Genomic DNA, 23,601 nt, shown 5'->3' on the forward strand with positions numbered 1-23,601 from the left:
GATATACTCAAGAAACACATCTTTTAGTGAAAATGTGGTTCAAGTCAAAGACAGGAGACTTTGCAAACATTTCAGTGAAGCAACAGGTGGGGAGAAGGACTATGGAACAAACTGTTATTCTGAGTAAATAATGTTCTGAGCAGGTGATTTTGTTGTTGTTAACAGGAAAATCAGTAGCATCAGACCACACTCTACAGAAGCTTAGAGGACACAGGATTTATAGGCCCAATAGGGGTTCAATGTAAATGAAATATAGCTTCACTGGAAGAAATTTGCTTTGAAAGTGTTTATATCTAAGGAAGAGGATGGAGAGTTCAGACTCACAGTGGCCAAGAAGAGACTGACTCTTCTGCTGGTGGTCAGATACCGACTTTATGATTAAGCCAGATTTGCTGTATTATTGACTAAATCCAGAGTGGTAAAGGGCAAAAATATGAAACTTTTGACTACATAATCATTTATTTGTACAATACAACAGATTTAGTAATGTAGCTTCAGGTTTATTTCAGTGACAGAAATATTAACTGCTCTAGGTCTGCATTTAATTCTATAAATGCAAGTACTTGAAAGGATCACTTAAAGAATGCTTTACTGCATTTCTGTTATTCCACAATATATGTGAAGGGGGAAATTAGTGTATTTGTCAATGCGAAGCTTTGGAAAGGCTGTGAATGTCAAGGTTCATGAAGAACAAGGAGTAAGAGCAAGTGTCGTGCGATTTATAGGTTGAAGGCCCAGGAAAGGGCAAAGATTCGGAATGGCCAGGAAGGTAATATCCACCTCGGTACACCTTTCACTTCCACACTTTGTTTTAATATGATTAAACTTACACTAAGAAAAAGTGCTGCCTGAATCAGTTTAACTAATGGCCCTTACAAAGGATAATTTTTCAGTGAACTGACTAGAATTTCTGCCTAATTATTAAGGTTAAAAAAATTCTTTGAAAGGTAAATAATAATAATTATATGACTTTCTTTCTAAAACAGGGGTTTTTTAGTTGATTTAAAAATGTGTAATTTAGTAAAATATATACAATTGTGAGAATTCTTAAGTTACTTTCTACAAAGAGGATGGAGAATGTCCTTTGCTTTAAGATATACACACATTCTCTCCAGCATATACTCAAAATTCTTTCTTTATAAGATTGGTTGCAAATAAGTGTGCTTTCTACATTTATGTTATTATTATTAAAAGTAATGACAAAAACCGAAATTACTTTTGAACTAACCTAATATATTGCATCAGAATTTAGTCAGAGATTTTTTTCATCTTTCTAGCATTCTTATAAAATCTTACAAAGCATGATTTCTGTTACTCTGATAATGATTTTTTCTCTTAGAGTTTACAGGTTATGTGAAAATAGCTGGCAATTTTCCCATACCGGAACAAAAACAAGATTGTGCATATTCTGTTTTTACAAGGTTTGATGCAGATTATTCTTAACCATTTAATGATTTATTGATTTTATATAACATATTTCTGTAAATGAGTGATAGTTCTTATATTACATATCTTAGGCAAATTGCATGCCAGTGAACAATTCTGATTATTCAAAACTGCAAAATGGCAAGGTCAGAATGCAACTAAGATACATCTATAGTTAGTCTTCTTATAAAAACAACAACAATAACGACAACAACAAAGTAAAATCTGCGATAAAACTCAATGCTCTCACTTCCAAACTGTAACATTGATGTCTGGATTTTGTTGTTATAGGCAAACAGAAAAATAATTAAAGAAAATGAGAAACAGTTGAAGTTGTAATTTATTCTGATAATGAATTGAATGTAACAGATACACTTACGGTTAAATAGAGGAACAGAGGAATCTCAGATGTGAGACAAGTTGGTATGGTTGTACTACACCAGAATAGATTGTTATTTCATTAATGTTAAATATGACAAAATTAGAACTTTGACAACGTTTTTTATTTTATGCCCTTAAGATGAGTTCTCAGGCTTGAGCTCAGCCAAGTACTACATATAAGTAAATTCTCACCTCATTGTAAAACCAAGTATCTTGTAAGGCAATAAAAATTACATATCTGAAAACATTATTTTATATATTTCACTGTATGAATAAATACAGAATACAGGAGAAGTCTAATGAACATTAGTTCATATCAGTTGTCACAATTATTCACATTAAAATCAATGTTAAAATATACCTTTAGCTTATGCTCTTTTCTGTTGATGATGACAGCTGTAATCTGTTGGTCCATAAAAATTAAAATAGTACAAAGCAGAGCCGGAATAATAGCAGCTAATACTGTCCACCATGGATTTGGACCTAAAGGCGTAACAAACCAGCCACGATCATCTCTGGTGGGCTGTATAAAGTAAAGAATATGCATAGTTATGAACTGTATTAATGAATACTTGATCAAATTAAGTCTTACGATGCTACCAGGAAAGCCCTAATTACAAATAGTGGAGCTGAGTCGGCTATAATAAGTAATAATAATACTCATAAAGCGTTAATAAGGTAGCAGGCACCATTTTAAGAGCTTTAAATATTTTAACTCATTTTTTTTCTTCACAACACTCTAAAGATGACACAGATAAGAAAACTGAGGCATAGAGAGATCTAGTAACTTGTCCAAGATCTCAAAGCCAGTACATGGTAGAGATGGGATTTAAACTCTGAGAGACTTGTTGGAAAATCTGTGTTCTTAATCAATACTTGTATTAAATAAAATAATATTAATATCTACCATTTACTATTGGAAAGTGTATCGATATTTACAAATAGCACATTGACACATTGACCACTGTGCTAGAACTGAGATGCAAAGATAAATCAGAGGCTTCCTTCAATTTAGAATCAGAGACAGACATCTAAACAGAATACATCATTATAGTATTGTAACTGTTATTTTTGATGTGCAGAGGCTATTGAGTAAAAATGAAAAAAAAAAGATATTTGGTCACAGCAAAGGCTCAGAAAAGGGTTCCAAATATGACTACTGTCTGAGATGATTCTAAAAACAATTCATCCTGACAAGAGCCCTATGTAGAAGTCTCCAGCCGTCTTTGACAGAGAAAACAAAGGGGTGCCCCTAATCTAAAAAGGTGAAATCTGAAATGATCCAAAATCTGAAACTTTTGAGCATTCACATGATGCCAAAAGTGGAAAATTCATGCCTGACTTCATGTGATAAGTCACATATATTATCAAGAATGTCGTATAAAATTACCTTTAGGTTATAGGTATAGGTATATATAAAATATAAATAAATTTTGTGTTTAGACTTGGGTCCCACTCCCAACATACCTCATTACGTGCTTGTAAATATTTCAAAATTTGAAAAATAAAATGAACTCTGAAACACTTTTTATCCCAAGCACTTTGGATAATGGATATTCAAACTGTACCTCATTAGTAACATGGTCAGAATTCTATTCCCAATCTATTTGTATCTGTTTTTCAAGCCTTATTCACTGTACAAGTCTGCCAAGATAATACTTTTCTTTTAGTTTCAAATGCTTCCTTATCTTTTGAGAATATATATAGGTATTTCAACTGGCAGAATTGACAGAAAATTTTTTCAAGCAATTTTTATATTTATAATAATTTATATTTTGTAATTCTTATTTTTTTAAATATTAGACCCAAGTTTTAGCCATGCTGTGTACATTTTATTTATTGCCCTTCTAATCTATATTCTTATATTTTCATGAGAATCCTAACTACTAGGGTTATAGGTATCATCTAAATGAAGATTAGACTGAGAGAGATGGAGAGAGAGAGAGAGAGAGAGAGAGTAAGTGCTATCATAAATTCACCTTGAAAACACTTGGTACTTGTAGTTTCGGAGATGGGATCCCAATGGCATAGTCAATTAAAACCATACACAAAATTGTAAGAAAGACAGCAAAGTCACTTACTATGGATCGAACCTAAAAATAATAAAAACACTTGTCACTTAAAGTAGCTATAAATATCAAGGAATACTCAGGAACATAATCTAGAGTCACACTTTATAAACACTTTATGACATAATATCATAATATTATATTTTATGCATACTATAAGATTACCATTAGCTCTGTCAGAACCTGAATATATATTTATGTATCACTGTCGTTAAGATTGGTACACACTCAACCTTTCCAGAATGAGGCATTATGGAATAGCTACATCGTGGTTATGCTGTTTTCAACGTTTATTTAAAATCTAACTTTATGATGAACCCATGCGTGCGAATATTCAGAATGCAGAATAAGGTAGCATGGGCAGAATTTGGCTGGAATTTAGGGATCTCTTTCACACAGGTAACATTTTAATATGATAAACTTGAAGCATCATAAAATAAAATTATCTGTTTTTATCAAAGAAACATAATGTTTTACTTTATCTAGAATATAAGCATGACAGTTGGGAATGTACACAACAGAGTGGGCAAATTTAAAATTTATTCTCTGTGAGCCAATTTTTAAAGCTATTTCTCATTTATAAAGCCAATTTTGAGCAAATATTCTCATACAACTATTATCCAGATCTAGTTTATTTTAAGATGCCTTTATGAAATATACAGAAGCATACACAAAATGCTTAAGATTATTGTTTCAGCTTATACAACTGTTTTTGTATTAACCAGACTAAGTTTTTTGGGGAAATAAATGGATCTTCCACCTTAGGGAAGAAAGTAGTGACAAAAAAGAAGCCCCCTTCGGAAGGAACAGTTCTTGAAACGTTTCCCAGAGTGGAATTTTGATCATAATCTATAGCTCATCCCTAAGAAGCTTGTTTCCTTGTTGCTTTTCCTTTTTTTAAATTTTTTTTTTTTTGGCGGAATCAGACATTATAGGTGTTACTTTGCAGTGTTAAATATTGAACTAAGCTGTTTCTCTGTTTACTTTCCTTTCCAAATATGCAGATGCAAACGTGGTGGGTTAGGGGGAGGGACTGACGGTTTAAACACTGAAAAAGAGAATATTGTTCCAATGAGTCTTGCGGGGGCTTTCCCAATTAGAGAATGTAACATAGGCTCCTCTGAGGTATCTGTCAGGCTGGAATAGTTCCCACTGTTCACTGGGCAAAAAAGTGACAATCAGTAAGGCAGTGTGTGCTGTGAATTTCCAAAAACGTCAGTAGGAAAGTAGGAGTTGATCCGTGGGGTTTGCAGTTAGGAGAAAAGCCTGCATATGCGTTCCCAGCACCTGCATCACAAAATTTTTCTCTTCAGCCCCTCATCTTACCCCACACCTAACCTGGCAGCTCACTCACACAAAAGCTTTTCAGTGGCTCCCTTTATTACATCAATTACTCTTTCTTTCGTCTTACATTATTTTACATTTAGATCAAGAAAATTATAGTATAAGTACCTTGGTTGGAAAATATCTGCTAGTCTTGAACTGCTTGAGGGTGGCTGACAGAGTAACTGTGGAAAAGAACAGGATCACAGACCAAAATAGAACATCTGGAACATATGGGTGATCATGGCCACAGGCTCGTCCAACATATTCTCCATGCAATGATTTGCATTCCTACCAGAGGAAGTAAAACAAATGGAGCTACTAAGAAAAACCGGACATATTTCTTGCAGAAAACTAATACTTTCTGATCAATTGTAGTTGAGATGCTGAGGCTTTTCCTTTATGGCTCTCCAAATGATTTAACAGGCATTATTACATTATGATTTTCAAGTTCAATTTGGATAAGTGGTGAGAAACATCAAAGAGATTTGAAAACTGTGAACATGAACCAGTTTTTAAATTTAAATTTTAAATTTATAAAACTAATTGATTTACCAATTAATTAGTGTGTATTAAACCTAGTATCTACTAAGTTCCTAACATCAGGTGTGTTGAAAATATGACATATTTAATAGTGATTGGTTACTAAGGTCGGGTGATATGCCAAGTCATTTAAATATGTCATTTGAATTACTTTTCACACCAATCCTACAAAGTATGTTCATGTCATTATTTCTATTCCATGTCTGAGGAAACTGAGGCATAGAAGGGTCAAATAATTTGTTGCGGCCTCACCACTGCTGGGTGACCACAGAGCTGTGATACAAACACAATTCCTGCAGTGTGATTATTATTGCTTATTGAAGAAAAACCATGACTTTGTAGAATTATCTAGTCCAAAAGCTGCCAAGAAAGATGAGAAAGGCAACAAGAAAACTATGACATACAATGACTGAAATGAAACTGTAAATCAAAGATGGGACTATCGAACTTGGATTAAAGAACAAATGAGAAAAATATTACTACATGAGCAAGGCAAAGCTCATATTTACTATGACTTCTCCACGGGTTATTTTTTCTTCTGCAACTGTAGTTCTGTAAGAGCCTGAAGAATTATTTCTAATTACTGCCTTAGCCATGAGGTGGCAGCAAAGTCAAAAAAATTTTTTTTTCTCCAGGAAAAACTGAGCATTTTAAACTTTAAAGATTTTGAAAGAAAAAAACCATTATTTTAAACTTACTTTGGTTTATCTTATTTAAAAATTAGATTACTAAAGTATTTTTACATTTCAAAACAGGAAATAACAATTTAAATGATCTAATGATCTCATTCGTTCTTGAGATATTCTTTCCCTGAACATTGAATTGCAGAGACATCCTGGAGAAAAATATGAACTGATAGATTGATCACCAACACAGAGTCTGCCTAATGAATCAGACCTCAGGCCTGAAATCCTTGTATAGCTAAAAGTAAATACTTTTCAAAGACTGTAGATTAATTACAAATAGCTACACTGTCATCTGAAAACAAACAACTAGTAAAATCTACTTGGAGTTGCTAGCTACTCTAAGTCTGAGAGTCTTTAGAAACATAGTTAATATATCTTATTATTGTCTTAAAGAATCTGTCCCCTGTTCTAATCTAATTGCAAACATCCTCCTTGATAGGCAAAGTTAAATTCCAATTATTCATGTTAAGCTAATACAAAGTACAGTAACTTGGCTAATTGAAAAACCACAGAAAAATCCTCCAGGCCTTTAATAATTAAAGTTTAAATTTTCCCTCTTTCTAAATGCTGTAAAAATAGATAAGGTGGAAAAAATGAATCCTTGTGTTTTTCATCCTCTTCTGCACCTGTCCAGAAATGCTAGCAGAGCAATTATTAAGCAATATAATGGGTAGCAAAACGACTACATAGAAAAAGGAACTAAAAGTTCCACGATAACACATTATCTATAAATTTGTGAACATTTTTTTGTCATTTCTGCAGGTATAAAGTCATTTGGAGGGATCTTGTTCTCAATTCTTAAGAACATAGATGCCATATAAAGGATCCCTTAGCTGTCTTACACTCTATAATGAGTTGTGAATGGCCTGCCTAGTTACATTAATTCAAAGCATATTTGAAAATGTTATTTACTGTCTCTTTGGGAAGAAACAAAATGCTAATTTTAAAAAAGAAAAATTGTGACTTGCTAAATTCAACATTTATTTTCAGGTTCATACTAATTTTATACCCAACACACACACAGAGGTACACACACACATGCACACATACATACATGCACACATACACACAGAATAAGTACTGAAATTTAGAAGTGAAAACCAAATCCAAATCCTGCTCTCTTCTTTTGAGTCTAACATATGGTTTCAGTTCCAATGGGTACTCAAAAAATGCTTGTTGACAAACTGATTTCTACTAATTGCTCTTCAAACACATTCTAAGTTTCAGCAATTCTATAAGTTGTCAAAAATTAAGTTTGATAAAATAAGAAATTAAGTTGGCATTAGCGTCCTGCCCCTATGAAACACCAAATGCTGGTAAACTGCTTGTGAATATTTTAAATTTTGCCTAAGGATTTCTTATAAAGGCTGATTTTGGGGATACTGATAAATATATATATATATATGCATATATATAAATAATATTTATTTATTTATTATATGTATATATATAAATAGAAACTTAAGTACTCTAGCTTGCCATAAATACTTGTATTAAATAGTATGATTAAACTGTGTTTCAAAACAGACATTAAGTATTTATCAAATGTTTAACACTTACTATGCATATAGCAGTTTGGGAGAATCAAAGAAAGCTAAAGTTCTTTGCCCTTGCTGAGTTGGCAAGGTATAAATTATAATTCATGAGATATGTAACAACTCAATGAAACATTACAGGACCTGCCAAATAAATAATATGTAAATTAAATGTTATATCACTATTTTAACATTTTATTTATAATAGCCACTAGTTCAGTGCTTTATTTATAAAATACTCTTGATGACAGTATGAGTATATTGAGGAAAAAATTCAGCATAACAATTAGACAAAAATTTTAATGGTCTTTTTATTTGACTTAAAAATTACAAGATTGTTTTCATTATATAGTATTCCCTCTGGTGGTAAAGGCTGTTTCTGGTCAAGATTAGCAATTATCCATTGCAAAAATTGCTTTTAACTAATGAAAAACAATATGCAAATTTTGCCCAAATGTTAACACCTAGTACAAAACTTTTTAAAAAGTCAAAAACAAAAAAAATCCAACAACCCCACAATGCTGTATTTGCTTTAATTGTGAAACATTTTTCACTATTCTGCTTGACTTTAAAACTAACTCACAGCTAGCCTGATAACTGTGCTGTATGTGCTTCTTAGAACTCTCAAAATTCAGGATTTGTTAATACAAAGAATGAATATTATTATTTAGTATTAAATTATTCACATAATACAAAACACATATAGAGTAAATTATCATGTTATATAACTTAGAGATGGGATCACTTGGGTTTTCATATTGAACAGGACGACAAGGCTCTGTAAACATAATATAGTTTACCAAAAAAAAAAAAAACAAAAAAACGTAGACAGAAGACCCACTACTTAATTGATTAATCATGACCCCATGCCTAAATTCTAAATAACTTTAGTGTGTTTTCTTGATCAGCTCATCAATTTTTTTATTGTTCAATTTAAATAGCTCTTTCAGTAGAAGCGGACTGGCAATGTTATTTTTCTAGAGGAAAATAGATGGAACAGAATAAACAATAACAAAAGAAAACAACAAGAGTAACTGAAGGCTTATTCTACAGAACACAGCTTGGGTAAGAATAGAGGCAGTGAAATATAGATCAAGATGGAATTTTAAACAAAGAGTAAGCAATTTGATTTCAATTTTGAAAGAACATGTTCAATAGAGAAAACTGAGAAAACGGGCAATAGATCATATGCTCTTTACAAGAATCGTATTTAGAGTTTTATAAAATCTGTACAACAAAAAAGATTTCTATATTCCATTAACTGGACCATTTACTAAAATAGTATGTGTTTGCTCAAAAGAGCTAGAACCATATAGTTTTGTGCTGATAGTCATAATAAAATTTGAGCTTATATGGGTAGGTAAAGTGGCAGAAGCTTTGAAACTGTAATGTTTATAACTGGGAAGAACAGAAAAGAAAGAAGGGCTACTCAGATTTTAATATTTACTAAAAGCAGAACACATTTTCAGATTACAAGATATTATTGGACCAGAAGAAAAGAATGCAAATATAGATAGGAAAAGAGGCATAGTCATAATTATAGATTCAGAAAAATTGAGAAATGCAGCTATAAGAAAAAAGAAATCACTAAGCATAGAAAAGCAAAAGAAAATAACACAATGGTACAGGATTTAACTGTTACAGGTGAAAAATACGTTGCCATCCCCTTTCTTCAGTGGGAGATAAGAATAAAATAGAAAAAAGAAAGATCTTGTTGAAGGAGGTGCCTGAATTTTGTGAAGAAAGTGATGCTTTTTCCTTCCAAAGATTTTAGTATTGACACTAGAATATTAGAAACATCCCCTTCCCCCCAGCAGATCCAGAACAGCTGGAACAGCATTACAGAGTAAAATAAGAGCATTCTGAGTTCTTTACACAGAAGGCAGACTTAGTTCACCATATGGTTTCATTGAGGTCAACACAACTCATATTTAATGGGTTTTCAGTCCATCTCAGTCACATAATTCTGTATAAGTGAGCTTTTTGAGCAATTCTGGTCTTCTATCAGAACAACCTTAATAATGAAAGACCTGTTTACTGATGAGTATCTGAAGTGATGACATTAAAATTAAAACACACTATCCGTTTTATAATATTATGCTTTCAAAAAATTTTACTTTAATGGCAAGAATTGAGTCAAAATGTCAACAAAAGCTCTTAGATATGATTTATTTTTCAATATTTTACTTACAGACACAGTTAGGTTCTCCCAAATTATGTCAGAGGCAGAAATATTGGATTCCCTCCATTCCTTCAATGTATCATTGCTGGGATTATGTGGTTCCACACAGTTACACCTGAAAAGGCAAAATAGTGTCTTCTGTGAAATAAGTAGCATTTTGTGACTACCGAGTCACAACATTCCTCTATTGGACAGACAAGTAGTTAGATTATCCTAAATTACTCTACAATAGACTATTTTCAAAAATCAAGAAAGATAGACTGCTAGGATACTAGACTACTCCATAGTGTTTCCTGGGATGAGAGTTCCTTATGACACCCATTTGGCCCTAAATTACAAGTCAAATAGTAAAATGATAAATATCCAAATCCATTGTTACTATTTTAGTTAATATTGCAAAATCATATCAGTTAGAATTAAAGGGGGTGTTTAATTTTTATTCTGAAGATCATTTATAACTAGCATATAATTCAAAATTAAAGCCAGTTGAAGGCAGAACTCTAGGCACCCAAGGATATTCAATGAGAGGAAGATACAGACAAAGATACCTACAAATTAATGGCCATACAAGTTAACCTCAAGTTACAGTTTGTTTTCCAAAAATTCATTCATAAACTTGCTATTTGCCCTTCAGAAATCATTTTGGTATAGAGGCATTTCATAAACGTTGGCAGGTCTCCCAGATTAACCCACATACGCCACATAACTTGAAAGTTCATTGGATGGCTCTTTTAGTGATATTAATTGAACTATCGAACTGAATTGCCATTCCTAAGATTATTACTATAGAAAAGTATCTTATAGTTTCTACTTGATAAACTTCTCTGCCTAAGCAACGGTCCCTCTTCTGTCTTCTACATCAGGAACTTTGTCTGTTTTACTTCACCACCAGTTACTCATTCTTTAAAGAATTGTTGTCTATTATTCTAAAAAAAAAAAAAAAATGAGTTGGGCAGTACAGATAGTTACGGTTCTTGCTCTCACTATGGAAATTGGAGGATTCTCCAGGGGGACTCAGTTGGAGACCCCAGAGAAACCTTAAAACCTGAGCTACTGTTCATATCCGAACAGTAGATCAGCCACACCCTCTTACACCCGCTACGGTGCTAACCACCAGTAAGCTTTCATTCCTAAGGTTTAAACAGAAACCAGCTCTTTTGAAAGACTTGATCCATGGCTGATTTCAACCAACCATGTTACACTGCCCCTTGCTTTCTGTAGTTTGACACAGCAGCTAACTAATATTCCCTCCTGATAAGAGACCATTGAACATGAAGTGGTTCAGGCCAGTTTACAAAGGCTGCATGCTGAGTGCCTTCAAGTCCTCTTCTTCACCTTTTGACATATAGAGCCTAAATTTAGTATATTTAGTTCCCACCCCAAAGTGAACATGGGACATATATAACAGACATGTTAGCTTATAACATGTGTGCCCCTTCATGAATACTCATAGATCCTCCTATAGCCTGTTAAATATGCATGCTAAGCCAACCCATTCAGTAGGAATTCCTGTCTCATTTTTCCTCCTTCAAAGCACCTGCTTTTCAGCTTTAACCAGAGGCTCCATTTCCCACTTGCAGGTTGTGATACCCCCTTTTAGAAATAAAGCCCTCCCCTGTAAATTTATAGATTTTGATGCCTTTTCAGTCAACATTCCAAAGAGAAAAAAATTTTAAATGTGGAATGATTTTGAGCCTCTGGTGAAATGTTGAAAAGGATAACTCATTTCATTGTGATGTTAAGAACATTGTTGTATTCTTTCCTTCACTAAATATTTTTTGCGTTATTTTCTTAGTGGTTACTCTAAGGCTTATCATATATATCCAGCTACTCTATTCTAGATGGTTTTGTTGTTTTTTACAATATCCTGAGACATAAGTTGCTCTGGGGGTCTGCTCCAATTAAAGTCCAGCCTTTTTGCTGTAAGTCTTTCGTTTTTAACATAGAGACAGGGTCTTGTTAGGTTGCCCAGCCTAATCTCAAACTCCTGTGATCAAGTAATCCTCCCACCTCAGCCTCTCAAAGTGCTGGGATTACAGGTCTAAGCCACGGTGCCCTGCCTGGTGTGGTCAATGCTTGAGGTTTGTTCTGGCCTAAGAGGACTCTTCTTAGCTCTCTATTTTCCTGATTCTCTCTTATACACTAGCTGGTCTGGTTTAAAGTGTCTCTTGCATGAAGCTACCAACCTCCTCTTAATTGCTTTCCACCAGAACTGAAATTATTTTGGATAATATCTTCATCTTGAACTTCCCTTTACTCTGATTCAAATAAAGTCAGTTCCTTTGTGAAGAGCTTCAGTGCTCCCACTGGGGAAAATCTCTGCGGCATGGCTTCAGAGCTAGGGATGAGGATAGCATTGTGTTTCTCTCTAAGTGACTCCTCTGCTTTAGGAGCAGGAAGCTGAGCGTGGGCAATAATCAGGGTCTCATTAATAATTGGGAACCCATAGTATTCTCAGTGTTCTAGGCCTGAGGTTGAACCTCCACCCTATGGGTAGTAGCTGCGTGAGAGACAGGAACCCCAGTCTCTTGCATTCATCTAGCAAGAATGTAGCTTCTGGAGGCGAAGGGTGAAAGGAGACAAGAAACACTGCCAGCCTTCTCCTCTTGGGAATGTACATGCAGTTGGCCTCAACTAGAAGCTGAGGGAGGGAAGCCCTGTGTTCTTGGCCATACTTGCCCAGAGTTAAGCTTCTGTCAGGCTGAGCTGGGAGGAGAGGAAGGGAAGTGGGTTGTGACTCAAGTACCTCAGACTCATTATTCTTATTAAGATTTAGTACATTTTTTGGAATAAATGTTTCTTCATTTGCTGTATACACTTAAGAAAATTTCCAGAGACTTTTCAAGATTGCCTTTTAAAATAACTTTTACCAGTACAGTTGTTTCACTGGGGAGAAGGTCTGCAGAACTTTTTATACCACCATTCTGGAAGTATATACTCATAACATTATTTTTAAAGTGCTGTAGAAGTCATGACACTGGAGCCATGGAGAAGGAAGCATTGCACATTACTTGGTTCTACAGTAAATAATATTTACATAGTTATAACTACATAAAGATGTTTACATTTTATTTTTTTATGTTTTAAAATCAACCTTTAGGCAAACTCCTTAACACTTACCCTGGTTATAAAATTATATGTGTTAATAGCTGTTACAATAGAGTCAGGGGTAGGGAGGTAGAAGGAGGAACAGAGAGTTTGGAGGAAAGGTGAGAATTATTCACCTCCTCTTACAAGGTAGAATGTAAAGAGCGTTATCAATGGTTGATACAATCAGAAATGGAAATTTACATATGTTATTTGTGGCTATTTATTTATAGCTATAGAGGTTACAGGGATAATGGAACCTCTATATTATCATATTGGAAAGGGAGGTAGAGTAAGGAGGAAGGTTGGGGATGGGTATAGAAAATTAGCTAAATTCATATTTATAAGAGAAGAAAGTAAATTAGTCACATTTAACATTGGTAAAACAATAAATAAAAATACAAGCATGTTATTTAGAGATTTAGGTGGATCACCAAAAATGATTTTGAAAATTTTGTTTAAAATGTTGCCTTTAAGTGAACTGGTGCTTTGATTCATAATATTCCTGTATGATTTCTGTTTTTTTCCCCAGGATGTGTATGGACTATTTTAATGACAATAAAATGTACTTGAAAAAAAAAATAGTTCTTTTTGTGGCAGCCCTAAGTTTGCTTTCTCATTTCAGAGTGTACAAATTATCTCAAAATGTATCTTATATTTGCTTTATCTCTTTTTTTTTCTCTTCTAAAACCCTGAAAGGTTTGCAATCATGGGGAAACCAGCTGGATATTTCTCTTGTACATATTATACCCTCCTCAATTCGAATTATATGTCTAGATGTTTGGATTATTTTCAACAGCAGAAAGCAACTTAACATGTTATAGCTTATAGATTATTATTGATATTGATATAGATTATTATAGATTATTATTATCGATAATAGTAATCTACAATAATCTACTCTCATATACACACTCTGATGTGATTTTGCACATAATGAATCTTCATCATTTGTATATAAACTATGAACTCAATTGTTGCATTGGAGCAGTCTGACAGAACTGATTGCAGGCAATAGGCCTGATCCATAGTCCTTTGACTTCCAAATAAAGGTAACTTTTCCTTCTTTGATTAATTAATTAATTTGGAAAGACAGTGTCTCTCTCTGTTGCCCAGACTGGAATGCAGTGGTGTGATCTCAGTTCACTGTAACCTCTGCCTCTCAGGTTCAAGCAATTCTCGTGCCTGAGCCTCTCAAGTAGCTGAGACCGCAGATGACTGACCCCAGGCTTGGATAATTTTTGTATTTTTAGTAGAGATGAAGTTTCACCATGTTGCCATCTTGTCTCCAGCTCCTGGCCTCAAGCAATCTGCCTGCCTCAGCCTTCCAAAGTCCTGGGATTACAGGCATGAGTCACTATACCTGGCCTGATTTTTTAAAAGCTTGTTTTTTCTTCTTTAATCAGCAGGGCTTCAACATATGAATTTGGATGGGGTATGGAGAACAACTCCTTGTCCTTCACTTCACCTTCTTAAGACAGAGTAACCTTCAAGTAAGCCTCCACCTTAGGCTACGCTTTCAGGGGAATCTAGATCACAGTAAGTTTTATTCCACATGTTTGGTAACACAGTAAAAGGACCTATTGAAAGCATAGGCATCTAGGTATAATGCACAGTGCTTAAATAACTCAATAAAAAATTAATAATTAACATGCAAGACACCATGCTAAGTGTAGTGTTGGATGAGCTAGATATAATCTCAGGGCTTCCTTTAAATGCAGGAGAGAAATATTAAGTAGCCAATTACACAATTATTTGAATAAATCTGTAAAATGTACTATAAAGAAGTCTGGGATGCTAAAAAGATAAACAAATAGGGGTCCACACCTTGAGTCTGGGTGTCCAAAGAAAACTGAGTCTAAAAGAGGAACAGAATTTAGTAAGACATTGTGTGGACAGGTCAGTGGGAGTGGGGAACTAAGAGAGCAAACTGTCAGTTTGGTTGAACAGAAGGGGTGGAGGAAGAGATGGGGTGTTGATCTGAGACAGGCAGGGCCCAGACTGTGCAGACTGAGTGTTCGGGTCCTAGTAAATATATTGAATATTAAAATAATAATATGAAATAGTCTTTGATTTGTGATTAACATTGATTTTGCTGCTGTAATTTAAAGTCCAGATCATGAACTGAAATGATACTATAAGTCATACCGAGTATCTTTTTTTAACACAATAGTGTGAGACTAGAAATCAATAACAGGAAGAATTTTGGAAAATGCAGAAATATATGGAAATTAAACAACATACTCCTTAACAACCAGTGAGTCAATGAAGAATTTAAAAGAGAAATTTTAAAATGTATTGACACAAATGAAAATGGAAACACAACATGCCAAAAAAAAAATACTTTTGTGGACTGCAGCAAAAAGAGTTCTAAGAAGAAAGTTCATGGCAGTAAACACATCAAAAAGGGAGAAAGAGCTCAAGAAAGATCTCAAACAACCTATAACACTGGATCTCAAGATATACAAAATCAGAACAAAGTAAGCATAAAGTTACTGAAAGGAGGAAAGTAATAATCAGAGCAGAAATAAGTGAAATACAAAGTAGAAAAACAATAGAACAGCTCAATGATCTATTGTTGAAATTTCTAAAACGTTGTATTCTATCTAATAATGAACAGCTCAACTAAAAAGTGGTGTTTTGAAATAATAACAAAATCAACAAATCTTGAGCTAGACCAAGAATAAAGGAGAGAAGATTCAAATAAATAAAATCAGAAATGAAAGAGGAACATTGAAACACACTACAGAAATGCAAATGATTATAAAAGACCACTATAAACAATTATAATTCAACATATCGAATAACCCAGAAAAAAATAAATTCCTAGACACATATAACCTACTAAGGTTGAATCAGAAAGAAATAGTAGATATGAACAGACCAATAATAAGTAAGGAGATTGAATCAATTACCAAAAGACTCTCCCAAAAAGAAAAGCCCATGACCTGATGGTTTCAGTGCTGAAATCATCAACCATTTAATAAAGAACTAATACCAGTTCTTTTGAAACTCTCCCAAAAATTGAAGAAAAGAAAGTATATCCAAACTCATTTTATGAGGAAAGCATTACAATGATACCAAAGCCAGACAAGAATACTACAAGAAAAAATTATAGGCCAATATCCTTGATGAACATAAATGCAAAAATCTTCAAAAAATACCAGCGAATCAAATGCAACAACACAGTAAAATAATACCTCATCATGATCAAGTGAGATTTATCCCAGAAATGTAAGGATGATTCAACATTTACAAATCTATAAATGTGATACTCTACATTAACAGAATAAAGAACGAAAAACATACGATCATCTCTACAGACATAGAAAAAGCATTTGACAAAATTCAATATTGTTTCATGATAGTAACTCTCAAACATTAAACGTATAAGAAAATGTACTCCAACGCAATGAAGACACATGTCATAAACCGACAGCTAACATCATAGTCAATGGTGGAAAGTTTAAAAGTTTTCCTCTAAGATTAGGAATAAGACAAGAATGTCTACTCTTGCCACTTTTAGTCAACATCGTACTGGAAGCTCTAGTCATAGGGATTAGGCAAAAGAAATAAATAAAAGGCATCCAAACTGGAAAGAAAGAAAGAAAGAAAGAAAAAGAAAGAAAGAAAGGAAGGAAGGAAGGAAGGAAGGAAGGAAGGAAGGAAGGAAGGAAGGAAGGAAGGAAGGAAGGAGAAAGAAAGAAAGAAAATTATCCCTATTTGCAGATGACATAATCCTATGTGTAGAAAACCCTAAAGACTCCAACAAAAAAATTTTAAAACTAACAAATTCACTAAAGTTGAAGAATATAAAATCAATACATGAGAATCAGCAGCATTTTAATACCCGAACAACAAAATATCTGAAAAAGAAAATCAAGAAAACAATCCTATTTGCAATAGTTACCAAAAAAATTTTAAATACTTAGGAATAAATTTAATCCTAAGGATGTGAAAGACCTGTACACTGAAAATATAAAACCTTGATGAAATAATTATAGAGGACACAAATAAAAGGAAAAGTATTCTGTGTGTATGGATTGGAAGAACTGATATTTAAAATGTCCATACTAACCAAAGCTATCAACAGATTCAGTATAATCCCTGTCAAAATTTCAATGACATTTTTTATAAAAATAGAAAAAAGCAATCCTAAACTTTATATAACTACAAAAAAACTCTAAATAGTCAAAGAAATCTTGAGCAAAAAGAACAAAACTGGAGGCATCGCAATATCGAACTTCAAAATATACTACAAAGCTATAGTAAACAAGGCAGCAAGGTACTAGCGTAAAAATAGACACAGAGACCAGTGGAACAGAATGGACAACCCAGAAATAACCCTATGTATTTAAGGACAAATGATTTTCAACAAAGATGCCGAAGAGTACACAATGGGGAAAGGACAGTATCATCAACAAATGGTGTTGAGACAACTGGATATACACATGTGGAAGAATGAAATTAGGCCCATATCTCACACCATAGTAAAAATGGACTAAATACCTTAAACTACTAGAAGAACACATTGCCCATTTATCTGCAATATTTTTTTTATTTAACCCAAAATCACAGACAATGAAAGCAAAAATAGATAAGTGAGATTACATCAAACTAAAAAGGTACACAGCCAAGAAAATAATTAACCGAGTGAATACAAAACCTAGGGAATGAAATAAAATATTTACAAACCATAAACCTGATAAGAGGTTAGTGTTCAAAATATACAAGGAACATGGGCCGGGCATGGTGGCTCACACCTGTAATCCCAGCACTTTGGGAGGGTGAGGCGGGTGGATCACATGGTCAAGAGATCAAGACCATCCCAGTCAACATGGTGAAACCCCGTCTCTACTAAAAATACAAAAAATTAGCTGGGCATGGTGGCACGTGCCTGTAATCCCAGCTACTCAGGAGGCTGAGGCAGGAGAATTGCCTGAACCCAGGAGGCGGAGGTTGCAGTGAGCCAAGATCGCGCCATTGCACTCCAGACTGGTTAACAAGAGTAAAACTCCATCTCAAAATAAATAAATAAATAAAAACAAACAAACAAACAAACAAACAAACAAAAACCCCAACAACAAAATATACAAGGAACTCAACACAACTGTAAGAAAAAGAAAACACAAGGTTAAAAAATGGGCAAAGTGTCTGAATAGACATTCTCAAAAGAAGACATACAAATAGGTAATCGTATATGAAAAAATGCTCAAATCACTAATCATCAGAGAAATGAAAATTAAAACCACAGAAATATCACCTAAGACCTGTAAGAATGGTTATTATCATAAAGATGAAAACTACTCACAATAGGCAAGATTTTGAAGCAACCTAAGTATTTACCAGCAGATGAATGAATAAGAAAAATACAGTACATATACATGATAAAATACTATTTAGCCATAAAAGAATGAGGTCCTGTCATTTGCAGCAACATGAATAGAAATGAAGGTCATTAAGTTAAGTGATATAAGCCAGGCACTGAAAGACAAACCTTGCATGTTTTCACTTATTTGTGGGAGATAAAAATAAAAGTGATTGACCTCATGGAGATAGAGAATATAATGATGGTTATCAGCGGCTGGGAAGGGTAATGAGGGGTGGGTAGTGGAGTAGCGATGGCTAATGGGTACAAAAAATACAGTTAGATAGAATGAATAAGATCTAGTATTTGATAGTACAGCAGGTTGACTACAGTCAACAATAATTGATTGCACATTTTGAAATAATTAAAAGAGCAAAATTGATTTTAGGGATAAACACTTGAGGTAATGAATACCTCATTTACTCTGATTTGATCATTACACATCATATGCCTGTATCAAAATAATCTCATGTACCCCATATGTATACACACTAAGAACACACAAACTTAAAAATTAATTTTTTTAAGATGAAAGACAAGTGTTGGAGAGGAGGTAGAGAAAGGAAAACTTTTCACATTGTTGATGGGAATATAAATTATTATAGCCATAAGGTAAACAGTATGAAGTTTCTTTGAAAATTAAAATAGACCAACCATAAGATCCATCAATTTCACTACGGGGTATATACCCAAAGGTAATTAAATCAGTAAATGGAAGAGATGTCTACATTCTCATGTTCATTGTAGCATCATTCACAGTAGCCAAGATATGGCATCAACCTAAGTGCCCACCCATGGACGAATGGATAAATCAAACATGGCACTAGAGCTGGGTGTGGTGGTACATGCCTGTAATCCCAGCATTTTGGGAGGCCAAGGCAGAAGAAATGCTTGAGGTCAGACCTTTGAGAACAACCTGGGCAACATAGCAAGAATGCTGTCTCTATAACAAATTTTAAAAATTAGGCAGATGAGGTGGCATGTGCTTGTTGTCCCAGCTACTCAAGAGGCTGAGGCAGAAGGACTGCTTGAGCCCAGGATTTCCAGGCTGCAGTGAGTTATAATTGCATCACTGTTGTGCCACTGCACTCACTGGGTGACAGAGTGAGAACATATCTCTAAAAGAAAGAAAGGAAGGAAGGAAGGAAGGAAGGAAGGAAGGAAGGAAGGAAGGAAGGAAGGAAGGAAGGAAGGAAGGAAGGAAGGAAGGAAGGGAGGGAGGGAGGGAGGGAGGGAGGGAGGGAGGCAGGGAGGGAGGCAGGGAGGGAGGGAGGGAGGCAGGGAGGGAGGCAGGGAGGGAGGGAGGGAGGCAGGGAGGGAGGCAGGGAGGGAGGGAGGGAGGCAGGGAGGGAGGCAGGGAGGGAGGGAGGAAAAATGAAGAAAGAAAGAGATAAATGGCATATATACATAATGGAATACTTTTTGGACTTAAAAAAGAACACAATTCTCTCATTTTGACAATTTGGATGAATTTCAAGGACATTATGTTAAGCGGAATAAGCCAGGAACAGAAAGACAAATACCTTGTGATCTTATTTATATGTGGAATCCGAAAAGATTGAACTCATGGAAATAGAGAGTAGAATGGTGGTTACCAGGGGCTCAAGGAGTAGGGGGAGAAAAGATCAGACCTACACACATCTAGAGCAACTGTAGCTGCAATTCTCAATGAATGGCATTAAAGAAAATTACTTGAACCACGGAGAGGTCTTTTGAAAAGAGTCAGTGGACCAAACTCTCTACAGTAGTAAAGAATTGTGGTAGAAAGATTCTATACCTTGCAGTTACCAAAAGGAAGTTAGGAGGAAGATAAGATGAGTCCTAAGTTCTAGAACCACCACAGATGCCTAATACATGTCATCATCCATATAAGAGTTGCATGTTCCTGATTTCTGGTTTGGGACTCAGAAGCAAGTCCTAATAGAAATAACCTTTCATACTTAATGAAGATGCCCAAGTACTAGACAAAAGCTAAGAATAGTAAAGCTCAGTAGCATGTCCATAGTCTGAAATGAGATGAGTGCTTATTTTAAAAGGTAGAACCTAATGTATCCACATTGATCTTGGATCTTGCTCCAAATGGAGTTTAGAGATTATACCCATGATAGCCTCCCTGAAAGTGTCAATTGGGTCTGCAATGTATTTTTCTGAATCTCTTGCTTCAGTTTTACAGTAGTGCTAGTGTTAGGTAAAAAGCATTAGATGAAAAAGCAAGGATCATAGGTCTGCAAATGTCTTGCTACTGTTCTGTTCATACATATCTGAACCTGCCAGTCTCAGTCTGTAAGCCAGTTCACTAGTAAGGAGTAGTATGTTCCCTTAATGGGAAGATTCTCCCAAATTGATTTCTCTGTTACCTTGTCTCAGAAAAAAGTCCCAATACCATAGCAGTTTGATGGGAAAACATTTTCATACTCTGAAATTCTAGTATATTTATTAATGATAAAAAGGAATCTAAAATGCAAAATAGGGAAAATATGGCAAATTTCCTGCAAGAATATCATAATAAGAGAGAATAGCATTATAGTGGATATATACGTCAAATGCATATGTGTGTACATAAAGTGTACATACGCATACTTTTATAACATTCATAAAACAATTTTATTTGAAGATAGGTTGAGAACAAACACATTAGTCCTTTGATCTCCTTTATATTAATGCCAAGTGTCACATCAACAGGGATTCAAAACTATCCCATTTTTATATTTTAGCAAAATCACTGTCAGCTCTTCTAAGTTATCTTACCTACCCAAGTAACAAAACCAGAGCAAATTCTAAGTTCTACTCATTTGAATAGTAGATTAGTAAACTGAAGACATAACGATTCTAAATTAAATTTTTTAAAGCTCCATCTTATGCCTTTACTCTGATTTACCCTGGGTAAAAACAATCTTTATTTAAAATAAAATTAGTCACTGCTGAAAGATTTAAAAAGTATTAACACATTTTTAAAATAAATAAAAAATGATGGACTGGGGCAATGCTTTCAACCCACCAGAGAACTCTTTAGGTAACTTGGCTCCTGGGAACCAGCATCATGGTGTTCAGCTGTAAGACTGGCCCATTCATCCTCAACAGCAACCTGGTCAATTTAGGTACCAAATTACTCCAGACGCTGGAGCTGATTATTTGCACCTGGATGAAACGTATAGGTATTTTTTTTTCCCCAACATCACCTTTGGTCATTCTGTGGTAGAAAGTCTCTGAAAGAAGCTAGGCCAGAATCCCATCTTTGACATGCACAGAGTGATGTCCAGGCCAGGACAGTGGCTAAAGCCAATGGCTGTAACAAGAGCCTATCAGCAACGATTCATCTCAGGATACTGAGCACACAGGGGTTTTGATTAAACACATGTGTAGACCAGCCTACGTAGTATGATGAAACCTCATCTCCACAAAAAATACAAAAATTAGCCAGGCTTGGTGGCGCATGCCTGTAATCTCAGCTACTCAGGAGGCTGAGGCAGGAGAATCACTCGAATCTGGGAAGCAGAGGTTGCAGTAAGCCAAGATTGTGCCACTGCACTCTAGCCTGGGTGATAGAGCAAGACTCATCTTAAAAAACAAAACAAAACAAAAATATGTGGCAGAATAAGATGAAGATTAGATTTTATCAGAGAATTTTCTTTGTCAACTTTGCTGGAAGGGCAGGCTATTCATTGATTTCCCTCCTTTCTTAGTCTTACCTACCATTTTTAATCCCACCTACCATTTCATGACATTAGATAATGCTTTTGTGTTAGCTCTGAGTAGAAAGGAAAAGTATTACTTCTATAATTAGTAATGTTCAGTAATACTTGGGTTACTTCAATTTGGAGGTGATATTGAGTTGAATGCTGATTCTGCCCCTTTCTAGCTACTGATCTTAGCAAATCACCTAACTCTTGAGCTTCTATGAATTCATTATATAACTAATTAATATAATTATACTATAAATTAATATAATTTATTCATTAAGTATAACAACTGGGCAAGATTTGTTGAGATTAAAAGAGATACCATTCTATATCTAATGGTATATAAAGTTCTTAGTACTATTCCTAGAGTTTCATTGATGTTCATTACAAAGTAACAATCATATGACTTTGTGTTTTATGGATTATAAACTACTTTGATATAATTTCATTAAATCTGCAAATCACTCTTATGAGTGACAGGAGAGAGATTTTTGTTCTGTTTAAAAAATGAAGAAACTAAAGTTAAGAATAGGCTTTTCCCATGTAAAGAATCCCGTAAGGGCATGTGATTTCTGGTCTGTATTCTTTACAAACGGAGCCTTTCGGAGGTAGGTTAAACAAAGGAAGGTTCTCATACTTAATATTGTCTTATTTCCAGTCTAAATTTACCCTGTAGCAGAACTAGATGGCTATGAATATTGTGAAACTATAGATCTTGGTTCCAAGAGGGATATATATTTATTATTCCAAGAATGACCAGATAGCTTAGGAGATGACAGGGTACAGAATTAACCCACAGTCTGAAAGAAAGATTTATATAGTATCCCAAATTATACTTAGGTAACAAATATGTATTTGTTATCCATATAACTTATATGTTATACTTATAAATATTCTTGCTATATAACACTAAGGTAAGAAATAAATAAAAAACCAGGATAGATACCCTGCTTTTTTTTCTGTATAAATTGTGAGAATTTGAAAACAAATGTAAAAATAAATCTCTTAAGACTCAGGCTGAGGACCTCCACCCTTGTGAGGAAAAGATATTTTCCATTTTCTTAGAATTTTAAGATCCTTGGAGATGCTTCCAGGAATAAACTGAACTGAGCACAATAAGGGGAGGGCCAAAAATGCTATCTGCCTTTGCCTCCCTATTGGGAATTCCAATTATGCATGTAGAATTGAGGAAGCAGAAATGGCCTGGAGAGCTGGCTGGCTGAAGATCTGTCATCTCTCAGGACCATCCTGATAGATGACGTTCAACTCATTGGTCATGGTTCCCTAGCTTAGGTGCACGTGAAATATGTGCAACTTTTTGA

General features: G+C 34.5%; 1 protein-coding gene across 32 annotated transcripts in view; it reads right to left on the bottom strand.

The window, feature by feature from the left end:
• Positions 1-23,601, bottom strand: part of SLC4A10 (solute carrier family 4 member 10) — a 422,038-nt gene that overhangs the window by 32,121 nt on the left and 366,316 nt on the right. For all 32 annotated transcript variants that reach the window (XM_078327546.1, XM_078327550.1, XM_035304692.3 and 29 more), the window contains 4 exons: positions 10,154-10,259; positions 5,328-5,489; positions 3,786-3,899; positions 2,168-2,329 (listed from right to left, as the gene is read on the bottom strand). In XM_078327546.1, the coding sequence (XP_078183672.1) occupies positions 2,168-2,329; positions 3,786-3,899; positions 5,328-5,489; positions 10,154-10,259 (544 nt within the window). The remainder of the gene's footprint in view (positions 1-2,167; positions 2,330-3,785; positions 3,900-5,327; positions 5,490-10,153; positions 10,260-23,601) is intronic.

Source organism: Callithrix jacchus, chromosome 6 (assembly GCF_049354715.1).
Source record: "Callithrix jacchus isolate 240 chromosome 6, calJac240_pri, whole genome shotgun sequence".
Taxonomy (NCBI): Eukaryota; Metazoa; Chordata; class Mammalia; order Primates; family Cebidae; genus Callithrix; species Callithrix jacchus.